The sequence below is a fragment of the Bombyx mori genome, chromosome 3, assembly GCF_030269925.1.
Source record: "Bombyx mori chromosome 3, ASM3026992v2".
Lineage (NCBI taxonomy): Eukaryota > Metazoa > Arthropoda > Insecta > Lepidoptera > Bombycidae > Bombyx > Bombyx mori.
Genome location: NC_085109.1, coordinates 10,837,549 through 10,856,135, shown reverse-complemented (window position 1 = coordinate 10,856,135; position 18,587 = coordinate 10,837,549). Strand labels below are relative to the sequence as shown.

Sequence of the window (18,587 nt, the reverse complement as noted above, 5' to 3'; positions counted from 1 at the left end):
CGAACTACATGTCCTGCCCATCGTAGGCGTCCAATTTTTATAGTTTTTATGATATTAAGATCCGTGTAAATATCAGACAACTCGTGGTTATAACGCGTCCTCCAAATCTCGTTTTCCTGTACAGCACCAAATATCCGTCTTAAGATCTTACGCTCGAACACAAGTAGACGGTTCTCATCCTTTTTGCTAGGTACCCATGTCTCTGAGCCATAAATAAGAATGGGCCTCAGTAGGGTTTTTTAAAGAAGAATTTTGATATTTCGTGACAGAGTTTTGAATCAGAAATATAATATACCTACTGGCTGTACCCGTCCGCTTCGCTGGGCATTTAAAATTAACATTGTTATTTCTCACCCCCACAAAGATTCTCATCATTAATGCCCCCGCAACTGGTGTAGGGAGTCCAACAACCATATAAATATTAGCCTATCCATTAAGTACATATATTTTCTACATGGATACCAAGCTTCAAGTCAATCGGATGCATGATTCAGTAGTTATAACGGAACATCCGTAAAAACCACTGTAGATTTTTAATAGTTTAGTATAGATAAGCAGGCCGAAGTAGCATTTATTCGCCGACAATATTCGTTTAACTATTTCTGCTGTTATGTAATTATCAGCATAGGTAGGAAAAAAGGGGGTAGGCAGCGACTTGCCTATGCCCCTAGCATTGCTGATCTTCATGAGCGACGGTAACCACTCACCATTAAGTGGTATGCTAGTCTGCCTTCAAAGCTCATATAAGGAGTAAACACGAGCTAGGTATTATTAGCAGTAAAAGGATAAACAGAGAACCAAATTGTTTGTCGGTCATACAGTTTAAGAGTCACGCTTTACAACCAGTAACGAAATAAAGAAAATCTTTCAGTAATAAGTTTGTGATCGAAAGATTCTTTTTTATTTTCAAGAAGTACCTAAATATGGCTTCTAATGCTTTTTAATCAGAGAAATCTTATCTCCTATTATTTTGCTGATACTCTGCGACAGACATAGCCAAACCACCGCCTACCGCTAAATTCGAACTTTTGGGATAGCAACTTTCCATAAATCAGGAGCGAACGCTTGCAGCAGAAGCATCTATGTGAATTGACAATTAATTAGATCCTCTGTGTTTGACCAGTTTGCCAACGGAACTCTCAAAAACAATTCCCTGACTGACCCTATATGATATGATCTTTCAAAATATGCGGCAGATCCTTAGAAGATGTAGAAGCGGGATTTCATAACTTATATCTAAGAACAAGAAAGTAAGATTTAAAGCTACATGAATTTGGCTGTGTGTGAAACGGATGACAGCTTGTGAAATGTGGATTGTAGGGTTTACGTGTTTCGTTCATAATTTACAAATAATATGTAAGTACTTGGTTAGACTCTTGGGGACATTTCGATTACCAACTTATAAAATTCAATGAGCACTGCTTACGAAATGCGATGTCAATGATAAAACACACCCAATAAGTTGAATTTTACCACACAATAAAATTTTAACAAAATGATAAATTTGAATTCAAAGTAATTTTATGTAATACTAGCGGTCCGCTCCGGCTCCGCTCGGGTCTTTAACAAAATTTTCTACGATATTTAACGTTGTTTTATTTTTTTAAATAAAAGAAGACTTATTGCGGCATAACTATAATAGCTAGACATATGCTGTCGCGACACTTTTTGTAAATAATAATGTGTTCTACAAAGTCGTAGTACATTATTCTATCATCAATAGTTTTCGCAGCGCATGCGCTGTAATAAATATTTTAGGTAATTTTTTTACACCTTGGGTTACATTATTGAAGTTTAAGGATCCCTAATTTTTTTCAAAAAAGATAATAGCCTATGTCACTCAGGGATAGTGTAGCTTTCAAAGAGTGAAAGAATTTTTCAAATCGGTTCAGTAGTTTCGGAGCCTATTCAATACAAACAAACAAACAAATCTTTATAATATTAAGTATAGAAGTATAGATGTTTTAATAGATAAATTATTTACTGACATTTGTTCAAGGCTAGAATTTAGATAAATGATTAAAGTTGTGTTTTTGTCAATAAATGATTTACGACAATTATGATTTTGTTTAAAAAAAGCACTATTGCACTTAAAGTTATTGTTAGGTGACACAACTATTTATAATTGAAGTTCATACCGTAGAACAGACTCGGATAGTGGGTAACAAAGGAGTGCCGAAGCATGGGGTGCGGTCTGACCACTCCTAAAAATTAGAACGCCCCGTAGTGTTAGTAATCCAATTGGAAAGAAATGACGCTATATGTGTATATTTCTGTAAAATATAACCTAACGTAGCTTAGCGATTATAAACTAGTTAAAACTAACTCGAAAGGTCGGAAAGATGGATCCTTTTATGGATGTGATAAAGAATTCTGAAGAACCTGAATGGCTTGAAAATAACATCGTTGGTGGCCTGAGAGTTTGGCAACTTATATTTTTGTGTCTAGCTGGTGTGACGGGTATAAGTAAGTACTAAAATCTTCTTAGAACGATTTCCCAGAGACAATTTCAATTACAACCGATGTGTTGCATGTAACTTTGCCAAAGTTCATTTTGTATAAATATGATTTATGAGCATATTTGAACTTAATGAGCTCTTAAGCTGCACTTTATATTGCATAAGACTTAACCTATTAATCTTCATCATCATCAGGCTATAGCTACCTATTACCGAGCACTGGCTTCCCGTCAGAATGTGAATTGTATGACATTCGAAGTCTCACTCAACCATGGCTCACAAAATATCTAAGGATATTTCTTCGTAAGATTCTTTAATATCTGCTTAGCAGTTTTTTATTTTATTTATTGCTTAGATGTGTGGACGAGCTCACAGCCCACCTGATGTTAAGTGGTTACTGGAGCCCATAGACATCCACGACGTAAATGCGCCACCCACCTTGAGATATAAGTCCTAAGGTCTCAGCATAGTTACAACGGCTGCCCCACCCTTCAAACCGAAACGCATTACTGCTTCACAGCAGAAATAGGCAGAGCGGTGGTACCCACTCGCGCGGACTCACAAGAGGTCCTACCACCAGTTAGAAGTTACTATACACAGTAAAGACACAAACAGTCCGTAAGTTTATCCACCATTATTCTTTTAATTTCTTGCAGCGGTGATAGTGTGTTGCTGCTTTCGCTTTCGAATACCCCGCACGAAACAACAAATAGAGGCAGACTACCAGAGGAGGAAGATCACTTCTAAATTCAGGCAACAACTAGAAACTATACAAGACTCTAAAATGGATGCTATGTCATTACATGATGGTCAGTGATTTGTTATTGCTTATGGACTACCGCAATTAACGTCTGGTTCGTGGTATGAATGGGCAAGTTAACCTGAATATATGTGAAAATTAATCTGGCAGAACGAGATGCTTAAAAATTCGTTAAGCCAGTACCTACCTGCTTTACTATTATTTGCTCTTTTTAGTATTTGATCCATTACAACAAAAAAAAAATAACCTACAACAATAGGTTATTTTTTTGTATAACCATTAATCATAGACACAAAGGAGACTGCAATAATTTTTATATCCTCTGCAGTAACAGAACAGATAACAAATGAGTCAGTTCAACAATGATCTTATTTGCATTTCAATACGTGTGATAAGATAATTTTATGATAACCGTTACATATTAACCGTTAACGTCTGCACGCCAGCCCTAGAACTTTTGCACGAGAAGACAAACAAACAGATGGACTACCAACCAGGGTCGCAGCCGAGTTCCATCTCCCCGGAACAAAGTAAGCACTTTTTTTTTTTAATTTGCTTGCAGATTTAATTGGGTGTGCTAGATTCAATTACACAGAGCTAGCGTCCTATATACAGTAAATTGTGTAATTAATGATAGAGTGGTTAGATGCTTTTAGAAGCGTGAAATATGAAGCGTGGATTTGGAATAGTGGGTCAAACTGATCGATATTCGTCACCCCCACAATAGTGTCTGGTACGTTGCTTTTCGTAGATTCCCCTTTTAATTACGAGTTCTAAGTATTTCAGGATTTCATAACCATAACATTTTTCGTGTGTTTGCGTTTCAGGGTTCGTAACTCAGGCTAAAGATTTTTTTATTGCCCTTGTAGGCAGACGAGCATACCACCTGATGGTGAGTGGTTCCGTTGCACATGGACTTCAGCAATGCCAGGGGCAAAAACAAGACGCTGCCTACCGAGAAAAAAAACTATAAAAAATGTTAAAATATGTACACATATCAAACCCAAAAACTTATTCCTTTATTGCTATTCCCCACATTCTCAGGTTCTCTCGATGCCACAGTCCAACCCGATGGACAGAAGGCAGAGCCCCAATCATCGGGGCCCAACTTTGTGAAATTTGCGACAAAGGTGGCCAACCTTTCCAAGCTTGGCCCACCCAAACCCACACCCACAACGTCAGAGGCGCCGAAAGACAAAATGGACTTTTAGAAAATTTGATTTCTTAGCAATTTAAATAATAAACGCCAGTAGAAAGCGTTTTAAATCTGAAGACGTATATTTTATAACGTTATTATAGCTATATGTGAAATGTAGTAATATTTAGTTTGTTCCGTATTATAATCATTGCATTGTCTTACTTAGTTTCATTTTGGCGCAATAACCTTTTTTTTTAATGCTTAGGTGGGTGGACGGTCTCACAGCCCACCTGGTGTTAAGTGGTTACTGGAGCTCATAGACATCTATAACGTAAATGCGCCACCCACCTTGAGATATAAGTTCTAAGGTCTCAAGTATAGTTACAACGGCTGCCCCACCCTTCAAACCGAAACGCATTACTGCTTCACGGCAGAAATAGGCAGAGCAGTGGTACCTACCCGTGCGGACTCACAAGAGGTCCTACCACCATACCACCAGTACCTCTATCTGTATAGTATTTTAGTTTGAGCGACTTCGTTAAGTGTGTCGTGAATAAAACAAATATCATATTGCAGTAAGTTTTCTTTAATCTAGAAAATAAAAATACAGTATAAACGGATTTTTAAATCACAAGAATAATAATTACATATTCACAAATAACTTCCGTGTTCCGCACAGTCAACATAATCTCGCTTTAAAACTGACAGTAAAACAATAATCAAATGTAAGCAATAACTTTAAAGCAACATTTTAACTTACTTTTATTTTACATAAATAATATTTACTTAGCAAGTTTTCGAAAATAAGAATTACATTAAAATTTCAAGTTAGCTAACGTTTCATTAATTAGTTTACAATTGTGTCTACGTATGCCATTTTTAATTTTCATTCATTCAATTTATATATTTATTATTTCATGTCATGTCATAAACTTGCCACCGCGACCATTGACTTAGCGAATTACTTAATTCATATAAATCCCAACGTGACTATTAAGCGATGAACAAATCACCTTAGTCAACTTTCAGTCCACGACTCGATAATCTCTCATCCTAATATAATTAATTAAAACACTGTTATATTTTTTACTTATATTTTATTTTTAACACATTATTTTACCACGGCGAGTTTGGATTGCGTTATCATATTACAGTTACGAATTATTTGGTGTTTTTTTTTTCTCAATAATCCGAGCAACGTGCTCGCGCTAAGCCTACGACGCTAAACACGTGTCGTAAGAATGTTGCACCAATATGTTTTACTAAGCAAAAAATTGTATTAATAAAATATTGCAATAAAATTCGTCTAGGGTGAATACAAATGCTTTTCGGAATTTGCAGTGAAAACGGACTGTTGTTAATAGTCAAATATACATATTGCGTTTCTAACCTAGCGTCTCTACAGAACAATAATCGCATCGCATCGATCGAACTAAATCAGCATCACCATAAATAAGGCCATTACACATAGTTCTCGTGGTCTATGGAAGAATCTATTGTAAGGTACTATACATTTTCACTTATATATTAATTATAATTGATCGGACCTATCTAAAACGTAAACGGTAAAAAATACATTTAAACATTGTTCGTGTTACACGTAATATTATTATCATTGAATTATACAAAAATGTTAAGAAATAAATACAAGAGCAGTTAAATAATATAAAATGATAAAATAATTCGTACGAGTTTGTGCATGTTACCTGTCTCAACATTCATGTGATATACATTTTTACATCTAAAACGAATAGGTAAGTAAGTAGTGTGTCATAATAATTATTATATTACATTTTATTTCTAGACGAAGACCGGTAATTGTATTAACTTACAACAAAATTACGTTAGCGAGTCTCCTACCTTCGACGGAAACTATACAACATTATCTAGATATATATATATATTTCTGTATACGTAAAGTCGAACGCTAAACTTTAGGAACCCAAGTCTGGATGCGGAGCTTTCGTTACAATAAAGCACAACTTCGTCTTCGTCGACGATTACCACTACTGCAACATTAATTTACGCGCTACGATCACGAGTCGATCGAATAAATATTCATAAAATGTTCAAGTTTCCTCGCGTTAACTACGAAACGCTCTCGGCAGCACGCTAAATCATTGAGCACACGAGCGTATATTTGGCAAAAATGTTTCGTGAAAATGGCATCAAGACAATGTTATAATAAGTACTTTGTGACGTTCCGAAGGACACTCGGGAAGTGTAAAATATGAATAGAAGTAACACTTAAACGATCTTTTAAGTAATAAATTAATAAAAATTAACAATTTCGTTTGAATATTATCGAGCGTCGGACGACACTGCAATGCACACAGCGTCCGCTCGTGTATCTGACGACCGGGGTTAATAATTTAAAATTGTTCAAATTACAAGGTGGATTCAAAGACTATAATGAACGTTCTCGTCGTGACGTGCGAAGGGTGGAGGTCGCGTCACTGATGACGTCACTGATGACGTCACCGGACGACGGAGAACGCGCACACTGTGTTCGGCGTCTACCTTCCGCCGCAACGTAACACTCAATCTCTTCTCACAAAAGTTCTGCCCCTGTGCGAGAAAAATTTATATATATAAAAATGATTGCTGTTCGTTAGTCTCGCTAAAACTCGAGAACGGCTGGACCGATTTGGCTAATTTTGGTCTTGAATTATTTGTGGAAGTCCAGAGAAGGTTTAAAAGGTAGAGAAATATGAAAATGCTCGGAATTAAATAAAATTAACAATGTTGTTTTTCCTTTGATGTCCCCCCCCCCCCCCGTCGAACGGATTCCTTTTGTTTGTTTTAAGTTTATTTTATACAAAAGTTTAGGTCTTTTATTTGTCGATTCATGCACTACGTAGTCTGCCGGGTCAGCCTGATATAATATTAATGAAACGAAAGGTTGAGAGAATGTTTTTTTAAGGGATTTTGTGACCTTTAAGTCATGTCTTATTTTAATTTATATTCATATTTTTATGAAAAATTATATTAAAGTGAAATGAAATGAAGATGATTAAATTGAGAGAAATGAGTTCGTCGTCCTGGTGGTAAGACGTCTTGTGAGTCCGCACGGGTAGATATCATCACCCTGCCTGTTTCTACCGTGAAGCAGTAATGCGTTTCAGTTTGAAGGGTAAGGGAGCCGTTGTAACTATAGTGAGACCTTAGAACTTATATCTCAAAGTGGGTGGCGGATTTACGTTGTAAACGTCTATGGGCTCCAGTTACCACTTAACACCAGGTGGGCTGTGAGCTCGTCCACCCGTCTAAGCAATAAAAAAAATAAAAAAAAATCGTGTTAGGGCCGGCCGGCCGCACTCACGTGATGGTCTTGCGCTCGGAGGGGCGCGCGGCGGCGTGCGGGCGCGCGCGGTTGAGCACCTTGAGCAGGTCGCCGGCCTTGGCGCGCATGCGCGAGTGCACGTACACCTTGGAGCACTTGATGTGGTAGTGCAGGTAGTCGCGGAACATGTGCAGCAGGTCGATGGTGTTGTCGCGCGCCGCCGCGCACGTGTGCCGCGGGAACAGCACTGCCCAACACACACACACTCCGTTAAGCGATTACGTTTTATTCACTATTGTGAGGAGGTAAAGGAATGCGAGGAGCAATTGTCCCCATTAAAATGTGAATAATGTGTGTCTGTGTGTGAATCGCTTGATAGGCAGCAGCTTGGCTCTGCCCCTGGCATTGCTGACGTCCATGAGCGACGGTAATCACTTACAATCAGGAGGCAACTATAAGTCCACATTGTTGCCATTACTAAAAAGCAAGCAAATGCGTTTCAATTCGAACCTTCAACTCGTGTCTCTGCGTGCTCAGGCAGTAAATAAAAAAAACATTCGGTTGTACTCACGATTACAAAATTTTTTTAATTAATAATCAATGGTTTTTCTTTTCTTGGAATACTAAATGATAGGTAAGTAAGCACGCACAGTAGGCGACACGATCAAAAGTAACGCGTCTTGATTTTCAGTGTCGGATATGCGCTATGTAAAGTAACAAGAAATGTAAGAGATTATGTGCAGGAAAATAAAAGTTATTCAAAACAGAGATTTTCCAGTATGGTGGTATCTACAATTCAAATTCACAAAGGACATTTTCTGACAACCAACCAACTAATCAAGCAGATTAATTATGTAGATACGATTTTTGTTAATTGATATTATTCGTCCGTCATGGACATTCATAACATGTACAGTACATATTCAATTCTGACCTGCCTCAGGTTTGAGCCTTGACATAAATAAACACATGTTCACTCAATGTTTCAACCATCAAGCTGAACACTCAACTTAAATAGTTATTAACTCACCAAATGTGACGTAGCTGATGTTGTCACCCACTCTGGCGTCAGTGTCGACCAGTTCTAGCGGCGGCTCCTTGTGTGAAAACAACACCTGGATACACATGAACAAATCGTTAAGCTTTTAAATTCTTGTTACAAGTTTATTTGGGTGCATGACCTTTAAAATAAAAACTACAAAATAAATAGACAGTAGGCAAGAAGACCCTGATTAGCATCAAAAGAAATATTGATAGTACAGGACTTTATTGTAGTGATGATGTGTAGTGTAGACGTGAACGAAGGCTGATGGCCCCCAGTTCCATGTGCCTCAACCGTACTTGAGACATGAGATTGAAGTATTGTAAAATAATCTGTCGTGATGAACCCTGTTACGCCAAGTAACCTATTTTCGTGATTGAGGTAACCAACCCCTTTGGAGATATAGGTTGACAAGTAGATGTGAGATAAAAAGGGGGTCCGGTAATCTCTACTTAAGTCGGATATTTAGGCGTCGGCAGCAGGGCGTACTAACTATTTACACAGCATCACTGCGGTGCAGAAGGCAAGGGGAAACCACTGCACTACCCCTCCCAAGAAATCCTATGAAAGCAAACAATGAAACAAGAGTATTAGCATGAAATGGAAGCTGATGATACAAAGAGCCACGAAGGGCTTTCAGGGATACGACCTTCAGCAATGAAGTATGCGACTAAGAAGAAGAAGAAGAAGAAGAAAATAATATGTGCTGCTTAATATAGCATATATATTAAAATCAATATACTTACTTGAGGTGCGGTGTGCGACGCCCTTCTTCCCTCTTTCAGTTCTTGCATAAACACTTTCCCAATGACCATATCATCTTCGTGTCGAAAGACTGTTGAAAACACAACAGTCACGCGATCTTCCTGCGCTTCAACGTATCTGAAATAACACCATTTGCACATTTATCAATGACACTCCTTATCGGCCCCATACGACACTGCCAGCCAGTGAATTTATTTCAAGGTTTTTTGGTGTGGTCACCATTACATCACAGCTTGGCCAAAACTTCGAAAGACGTTGTTGAGAAAGCAAAAAATATTTTGGGATATAGACCTTTGAGACATGAAGTTGAGGTCTCGATTTTTTTTTTGCTTAGATGATTGGACAAGCTCACAGCCCACCTGGTGGTTAAGTGGTTACTGGAGCCCATAAACATCCACAACGTAAATGCGCCACCCACCATGAGATATAAGTTCTAAGGTCTCAAGTATAGTAGTTACAACAGCTGCCCCACCCTTCAAACCAAAACGCATTACTGCTTCACGGCAGAAATAGGCAGGGTGGTGGTACCCACCCGCACGGACTCAAGAGGTCCTACCACCAATATATTTTATTGTACAAGAAGTACAGATGGTACAGTACAAGAACGGGTCGTGCATTTTTTAAGTAGGAACGAAATTGGCTATTTTTATCCATACAAGAACATATAAGGTTTCTCAACATTTTTAAAAGTTAACTCATATTTGTATGCAGTTGGAACGTTTGCCTACATTTGCCGCTAGGGGCGCTGTTCCAACTGCACTGAGTTAACTATTACGCTATCGAGAACGTTAAAAAACTCGCACTAAGCAACTGAGCACTGGTATAGCTTGTTGATGGCATTACTTGATATACAAATTGTCTTAAATTTTAGGCAACCAAAAACAACTCAATATTCAAGACACCTATAAAGACATCAGTATTTTCACTGAATTTCAATTAGTATATTTATATATATATACATATACTAATATATACATATCGACGCTTGAAAAGCAAACGTGACTAAGCGACAATGCGTGAACTTTACAGTAGACTAATTTAAGGTTGAAATACCAAAAATTCTATTTTAATGTATCTAGCTGTAGGATTGAAATGATTTTAATAGACCTAGAAATAATTTTTTTTGCGCATCGAATATGGTTATTACCTATCATTTATGTACAAAGCAGTTATTATCGCTTAGTCACGTTTGCCTTTCAAGCTTCTATATGTGAATATTAACAACTAGCGACCCGCCCTCGCTTCGCTTCGGAAACATTAAAACACATATGAAACAAAAAAATAAAATAAAAAAAAAGTAGCCTATGTTCATCAGGGACAATGTCGGCTTCTAATGGAAAAAGAATTTTTTAAATCGGTCCAGTAGTTTCGGAGCCTATTCGAAACAAACAAACAAACAAATCTTTCCTCTTTATAATATTAGTATAGATACATACAAAGTTTCATCCTGTCGGTAGTTAATGACGGCTCGCTTGTGGCTGACGTCACCGTCCTCTTGCAGTCTGAAGTAACGTTCGAATACCGACGCAAAGCAATTCCTCTTCAACAGACCAACTTTTTTCACTACATCCTCCCAGTCTTCCGGAATGTTTTCCATGTCGAGGAGCAATGAGATATTGTAACCTGTGTATAACAATGTTTATGTCACATAAATTATAAAAGCAGACTGTACCTGGATCTTTACAAGATAAGTTTTATGCCAATAATTTATCGTTTTGTATTAATTGCTGAAGCTTATCATCTTACATCGATACTGGACACTCTGGACACCAGAAATATTTTCAACTGCAACTTGTATAGATACATATGTTTTTGCTTAGATGTCTGAACGAGCTCACAGACTACCTAGTTTTAAGTAGTTGCCGGTGCAACTGACAATATGACCAATCCTTCAAGCCAGTACACATTACTGCTTCGCGGTAAAGGTGATGATACACAGAAACAAAACTAATTTTACGATTTAATTTTTCGCGTTTTTTTTTTCCTGGACAGGATAGTGATTCCAGCGCGACGCTTCCCTAACATTAATTACATAATGTCTTGCCTTCATTGTCGAAGTCGTTCGTGAACATATATTAGAGAAATATTTCCTTAGAAAAAATGGTTCGTGACTGCGGAATTTCAACACTGCCACAGTCGCATCGTATCAAGATACGAATACACCGGGCGTCTTACGGTTTAGGCAATGACGACTTCCAAAAAAAAAAAATTAAGTATGGTTATCAACTGCATTCTTACGTCATAATTTATTCTATGATAATACAATTATTCAAAGCTGTTTACATTGTTTAGTGGTGTCGTACAAGTATTTGCATTCAAAGCAGGTTTCTGCACTTATTACAATTCATAAATTTTCATTCCACAAACATACCCAGATAAAACATGTACAACATTATCTTATCAATTTTAAAGCAAAATTTGGTAAGACTATCAGCCTTATCCATACTCACAATAAGATATAAATGTAAAGTTTACTAATGAAGAACATTATTTTCATTTTATTATTCAAACAAATTTCATATTATTTCAATCAGCCTATATTTTACCTGAATTTTTTTAGTCTGTTCTGTCACTTTTTCAATCTATAAATAAGATGAACTAATATTTAGAATAAAAATTAAATTATATTTTAGCATTTCTCTGATAACTGAAGAAACACTTCAGTATAAACAATATATAAACAATATAACTTCGAGGTCATCTATTGCCATTCCATATTTTATCAAATTAATAATACACCAAATAGTAACGCCGAGCCATTCATAGGCGTGGTTATGTGGCACCGACACGCGACGATAAAAATAAACGGGCAAAGCACTCTGTGATTAATTAATCTCCAAAATGAATATCAATAAGAACTCATTTAGAAAAAATTCTTCAGAAAACTATTCAAAGTACATGTTTTTAATACCCACAATCAATTTATTTAGGATTTAATTTTCACAACCTTATTCTACTTCTCATCAGAATTAAATTGACACAGAATTTTTAATTTTTTGAAATTGATGTTTTTTCTTCTTCGTTATTTATCGCACGCTGCTCTTGGGACTCTTTGACTATAGCTATTCCGCGAAATGTTTAGTCTAGGCACGGAATATTACTTATTATCTGGCTCAGTAAACATATTTAAAACAAAATGCTATACAATAATACTATATTTGGCTCTTTTGGTTGACAAGGTTGCAGATAAAGGTCTAGATGACAAGAATAATACACGGCTCCATAATGTTAAGTAATTATTGGAGCCTATACATTACAACATAAATGCATACAGGAATTTGTACCGTGTACTTGAAGCCTAGAAATCTTGGTAGATCCCAGATATTTTTCAGTAGAAATAGGCATAACAGTTACCAATGTATGGAGACTCAAAACACCTTTTCAGTAATGTGATTCATTCAAATAAATACTTGTAAAAATGTTCTCCTATAAATTTAGATAAAATACATATTTCCTGTTTTTAATGTAATACAAATTAATTTACTTTAAATGCCAGCTAGGCCTTCAAAAACAACTAATGAGTACATATCAAATTAAGGAAAATAAGGTAGAATAAGTCCAAGTGATGTTATATAATCTAAATATAAATAAGGAATTCAGTACCTTTGTCATCTCTGGTTGTCAATCTGTTTTTTTTAATTGGCGATAGACTGAATAATTTACTTATTTATTACACTTCATGTAAAATTTACAATGGGAGACTTAATGCCTAAGGCATTCTCTACCAGACAACCAAAGGTAGTGCCGAGAAAATAGTGGTAGGTGCAACAAAATAATATTAACCTTATCAACATAATTTAGAAATTATCAATTGTTTTTCTCTAAATTTCAATAAACAAAGAAAATAAATATTTAAAAAAACAAAATAACACTGAGGTTTCAGTAATTTTAGTAAAATTTCAACCACAGCATAAACAAAACTGCTAATAGATTATCCAGTTGTGTATAAATATATATTAATAAACAATACTTCCAATACTTCTTCAGCATCAATCTGTAGTGGTAGAATCTTCAGCTAAATTCTTAATTAACTGTCCCCTTATTTAATCTCCCCCATTGAGAGTACTGGTGATATAAAAACCTCTACCCTTACAGGTTAGTATTGCTTTTCATCCCATTGCTGTTGCTATTATGCGTTTCTGTTTCATGGATAGGATACCCATTATTTTAATATAATTTAGATTTAGACTATACCTCAAGGCAGGGCACATCATTCATGTTGTGATAAGTTTGAACTCTTAGTAACTGATACCATCAGATAAACCATAATATCAACGTGTTTCCCGAACTTTATGACATGTCCTCCTTCAAACGAGGCTTGTGGGAGAATTAAGTAGTAGGCAGCAACTTGGCTCTGCCCCTGGCATTGCTGAAGTCCATGGGCAACGGTAACCACTCACCATTAGGTCGGCCGTAAGCTGGTTTGCCTACAAGGGCAATAAAAAATATATATATTCTCCACATCTCTTCCATTATAAGGAAAAAAACAAAATTTAAATATCTTTGTGTAATTACCTGACTCTGGTTCAGTAAGAAGGGGTCCATACACCCTCTTGAGGAGCTCATCTGCTCCATGTTCTTCTAATTGCTTGTAGAACTTCAAAGATATACTAACCTAAAATAATATTTTTGTAATTATGTACATTTTATGAGTCTAAGCTTGAAGGTCTGTTGATATTTAATTTTAAACATAATTCTATTTATTCTTCATAGAATTTTTTTTAGGTTTAGCAACATTTCCTCCAGGTGTTTTTCCAAATTTTTCAAATAACAAACCTATTTTCTCACCTCATTCAGCTACTGATTTTTACATTTTTAATTGCTAGATTTATGTTTTGTGTTTATATGTTTTATTGACATTTTTATTCAAACCAATAACAAAACAATTTTAAACATAAAACTACACATTACTAGTTAATATGACATCATTGTATTGAGTTTCTTTGATTTAACTATCACTTATCAAGTCATACATACCCTAACTTTGGTTTTGTCTCCATTGACATTGGATATATGGAATAATACTCCATCAAAATCAGCTACAGTAACATCTATTGACTCAGGCTTTAAGCTGAAAACAGAAGGGGATAAAAATAAACACTTATTTATTGAATAAATTAGTCATATCCTCTTAGTAGCGACATTTGGTATCAGTTTCGGTGCATTGTTTACGGGCAATATGGTCATTGGAATTCTAAGCCTTTATATGGGATATTTCCGCAGACAAAAATATGTGGCACTTATAAACAACCGATATGACTCATCCAAGTCGTGATAGGCACTAACGCGTCACTGTGACCGTGACACATTAGAATTTAATTCCAATAATACCTGTTCTCTGACACTAAGTGCACAATTCACTTGGTATTTGTACTCCAGCCGTCAACGTGGGACCACCCCCAGTGAATCTTGACACTTGTCAAGTCCTCCCCTGGAGGGGTTATGCCCAGGATACAATCTTTATAGGAGTCATCATCATAATGACTATTAAAATTTAAATAACTACCGTAAACAGTGTACTCGATAAATTGATTCTAATCACGAAAAAAACAGTAACTTTCTAGTGTAACGTACTCACCGCGCCAGTGCATTTTTATATTTAACCGTTAGTGTTTCTTCTATAATTCTATTATTGATCTCGAGTAAGATCATTATTCAACAATTTATAACCTACAGATATTTCATAAAATCAACGCCTAGAGCACCTTCATTTAATTTTTTTAAGTAAGAATTTTTACGATGACCGCCCGTGCGTATAGACAACCAAAAACGACAGAGAAAAGAAACGAAAAAATTTAATGAAATTCGACAAGCAACCATAGAGTGTAAATTGAATATATGAACGAGAGCTTAAAAAGTTCTTAGATTTTAGTGGAAACTAAAATGACAATTATCTACAAAATGAAGACAATATACATACATATAAACAATTTTTAATAAAAAATTCACGATGCAAGCGAAGCTTACATCAGCCTAAATTCTTAGGAATATAATGACATGTCATTGATTTTTTTGAACTCGTAAATTATTGCAGTCCTTTTGTTACTACTTTTTCCTATATTTTATTATTTTTTGATGAATTGTTTGAGAAAAATATTAAACATCATAAAAAAAAGTGTGCTTGTGTGGTAAAAACTTAACCTTTACGTCGGTTATGTCAAAAACCAGAATATGGGTCTTTTTTGTCTTAACTGAAAACTACGCCTAAAAGCAGAGTGAAGTTATCAAGATTCAGCAACATACTTTTTATCTCCTTTAGCCCCATTGAGTTTCTTGCTGGATCTTCTCAGTGTGTGGCACTTCTGATTTAGTGGTAGATTCAGCGAATTACTGCTGCTCGGGCAGCTGGTAACAAACTCCACTCTTCCTGGCTGAGTCCGTACTCACTCAGATCTTTTGGTGAAACTAAAAAGGTAACTGGCCGCAAGTAATCCTTCCTTCTTAAAAAAGAAGTCTATTGAACTCTCAAAAAGAATTATCATTATACTGAGAGGTTGTGGACAGCATTTCATTTCACCTGATTCCTTTCATTTCATTAAGATTTTACATCAAAGAGTATATTTTCCTTTAGCACCATTCGGCTTTTGGTAAAATGTTAATTATTCAAATTACTAATTTTTCCAAGCCCACTGAGTTTCTCGCCGGATCTTCTCAGTGGGTCGCGTTTCCGATCCGGTGGTAGATTCTGCGAAGCACTGCTCTTGCTAGGGTCAGTGCTAGCAACTCTCCGGTTGAGCCCCGCGAGCTCGCCTACAAACGTTAGGGCGAAGCTGAAATAGCCTCTCAAGACTATCAGCATAGGCAAGGTTAAAAAAAAATAAAAAATTATCCAAACACACTACTTGACTTGTATGAGTTATTTTCCCTTTGCCCATTCATTGAACGAATCAAAGAAAAAATATGTATTCTGGCCATATTCTACTGTATTCTACTTATTAACTCCATGATTCTGGCTGCTGTCTTGTCAACTATTTTTCGTTCTTTCGTATCTGTAGGTAGTTATCTCAAATATACTAAGTGTATAATCTATGGATAGGTATATTATCTATGGTCAATAGAACAGACAAGGCTGGGCTTAGATTCCCTTGCCTTTCCTAATAAGGAAAAGTTGTACCAAAAAAATAATCTATGGTCAGTAATACCGTTTGTTTTGGTTTGTTTTCTAACATCGTCACCTGGTGCTTCTTTATTTGGTTCATTTAATTTCTTAGGTTGCTTATTTTAGCAATACTTTGGATAGTGATTGTTGTGTCAGATTTATTTTTGTGACAATTATACCTAATTACAATTTGCTTTAAAAAAATGGAACAAAAAAGAAAAGAAGAAGATATTCCAGGTGAAGAAGGCAACTTATTAGAACAGCCAAAGGAAGATACGATAGCACCTCGAAATCCTTTTATGAAAGTGCGCACCTATGTTTTGGCGCTGAGACCGTGGTCTCTAAGTGCAAGCTTGTTACCGACACTTCTTGGAGCAGCACTCTCTTACCGGCTACCGGGCGACAATGGTTTCAGTTGGTGGACTCTCTTGCTAACATTGTGCACAATACTTCCGGTTCACGGCGCCGGTAATGTCGTCAACACGTATTTCGATTTTGTTAAAGGAATCGACAACCGCAAGTCCGATGACAGAACTTTAGTAGATCATATTTTGAGTATTGATGAAGTGGTATCCCTTGGTGCAATACTATACCTAGCTGGATGTGCATTTTTTGTTCCGTTGGTAATTTCATCACCTGCCCGTATGGAGCATCTAGCTTTAGTTTATTTTGGGGGTTTATCATCCTCCTTTCTATATACTGGTGGTATAGGTTTGAAATATATAGCTCTGGGGGATATATTAGTTTTAGTAACGTTTGGTCCAGTGTCTGTAGTATTTGCTTTTCTGGCCCAGACGGGACGAGTTGATTGGCCCATAATGGCTTATGCAATACCGTTAGCCTTAAACACAGAGGCAATATTACATAGTAATAATACGAGAGATTTAGAAATAGACTGTAAAGCTGAAATAGTAACACTGGCTATACTAATTGGAAGAACAGCATCTTATCTATTGTTTGCATTTTTATTATTTATTCCATATATAATGTTTGTGGTTGCTTCTGTCCGTTGTTCGTTATGGTTCTTGTTGCCAATGCTTACATTACCAAGAGCTTTTGAAATAGAAAGAAGATTTAGAAGTCCAGATGCTATGAGGTATGTGCCAAGACAAACAGCTAGGTTAAACTTTTATTTTGGTATGCTATACATGATCTCATGTTTGTTTGCTAATAAGCTGCCATTTCTTTTACGATAGATAAAAGATAGGTGGACACTAAATTTATTGTCTGGTACCAAATATATTTATAAATCTAATAATAACGTTATTTGTTAAATAATTTAATTTTGTGAAAAAATAAAATCATTATAATGTAATGTTGTGAATCTTATTGAGTTAAATATATTTCCATTTTTAAATTCACTAATTATAGTTCCAATAAAATCACTAAATTATTACAATGTTAATAGGAATAAGATAATTTGATACCACAAGCTACTTAATGCCTTAAAAATTTAGTGACCAATTGCAATATAAGATTTCTTTGAGTACCCAATTGATTATAATTATAATCTTTAGTCATAAATGACAAATAAACTACACACAAATTTGTATAATATAATTTTTTCTAATGTCGAGAGTTATGTCTTTGCCTTGTATGTTGTAATTTCTCCTTCCAGTGTAAAGAATATTTTTACTAGAAATAATGTTGGTAATAGTTTCCCACTATGTTAATTTTATTCATGATTGTAGACTGATAAACATACCTTATGCCATACATATGCAAATCTAAATGAATGAATGGAGAGATTTAGTTATTAGATTCTAGCATTATTTACGTGAAGGTGATATAATATCTTCTTATTACTTTGAATCTCTTGTAACATATTCATAATCCTACAAATATTCCTATCTACAAAGTGTTGTGTGTTAAAGCTTTATTAATGTTATTGTATTAGAAATTATGCTATCTTCTTTAACATATTGAATATAGTTAAGTGTTAATGTGAATTGGACAATAATTTATTGTTAAAAATTAAGAAAAAATATATAATTATTTACAATTTTCATAGAAAAGCAATTTTATTTTAGTTCTATTCAAT

At 35.6% G+C, this 18,587-nt stretch overlaps 2 protein-coding genes and 1 non-coding gene across 3 annotated transcripts; 2 read left to right on the top strand and 1 right to left on the bottom strand.

The window, feature by feature from the left end:
* The first annotated feature begins 3,273 nt into the window (after nucleotides 1–3,273).
* On the top strand, nucleotides 3,274–4,575 carry LOC101738547 (uncharacterized). The gene is made up of 2 exons (XR_009976916.1): nucleotides 3,274–3,749; nucleotides 4,264–4,575. It is a non-coding gene; the product is annotated as an uncharacterized LOC101738547 (transcript).
* A 350-nt stretch (nucleotides 4,576–4,925) lies between these two features.
* On the bottom strand, nucleotides 4,926–15,417 carry LOC101738677 (actin-related protein 2/3 complex subunit 2). Its single transcript, XM_004931645.5, has 8 exons — nucleotides 15,026–15,417; nucleotides 14,425–14,518; nucleotides 13,963–14,062; nucleotides 10,884–11,070; nucleotides 9,429–9,564; nucleotides 8,671–8,755; nucleotides 7,680–7,887; nucleotides 4,926–6,925 (listed from the first exon to the last, which is right to left on the bottom strand). The coding sequence occupies exons 1-8, from the start codon at nucleotides 15,097–15,099 to the stop codon at nucleotides 6,898–6,900; spliced, it is 912 nt and encodes a 303-aa protein (XP_004931702.1). The 5' UTR covers nucleotides 15,100–15,417; the 3' UTR covers nucleotides 4,926–6,897.
* Nucleotides 15,418–16,600: 1,183 nt separating this feature from the next.
* Nucleotides 16,601–18,561, top strand: LOC101738816 (ubiA prenyltransferase domain-containing protein 1 homolog). The gene has a single exon (XM_012695159.4). The coding sequence runs from the start codon at nucleotides 16,750–16,752 to the stop codon at nucleotides 17,740–17,742; it is 993 nt and encodes a 330-aa protein (XP_012550613.1). The 5' UTR covers nucleotides 16,601–16,749; the 3' UTR covers nucleotides 17,743–18,561.
* Nucleotides 18,562–18,587: the final 26 nt, after the last annotated feature.

Coding starts and splice junctions, on each gene's coding strand:
- LOC101738677 (XM_004931645.5), bottom strand. CDS start 15,099: ATGATCTTACTCGAGATCAATAATAGAATTATAGAAGAAACACTAACG. Junction 14,063..14,424: donor GAGACAAAACCAAAGTTAGG/GTATGTATGACT, acceptor ATATTATTTTAG/GTTAGTATATCTTTGAAGTT. Junction 11,071..13,962: donor TCTTACTGAACCAGAGTCAG/GTAATTACACAA, acceptor TGTTATACACAG/GTTACAATATCTCATTGCTC.
- LOC101738816 (XM_012695159.4), top strand. CDS start 16,750: ATGGAACAAAAAAGAAAAGAAGAAGATATTCCAGGTGAAGAAGGCAAC.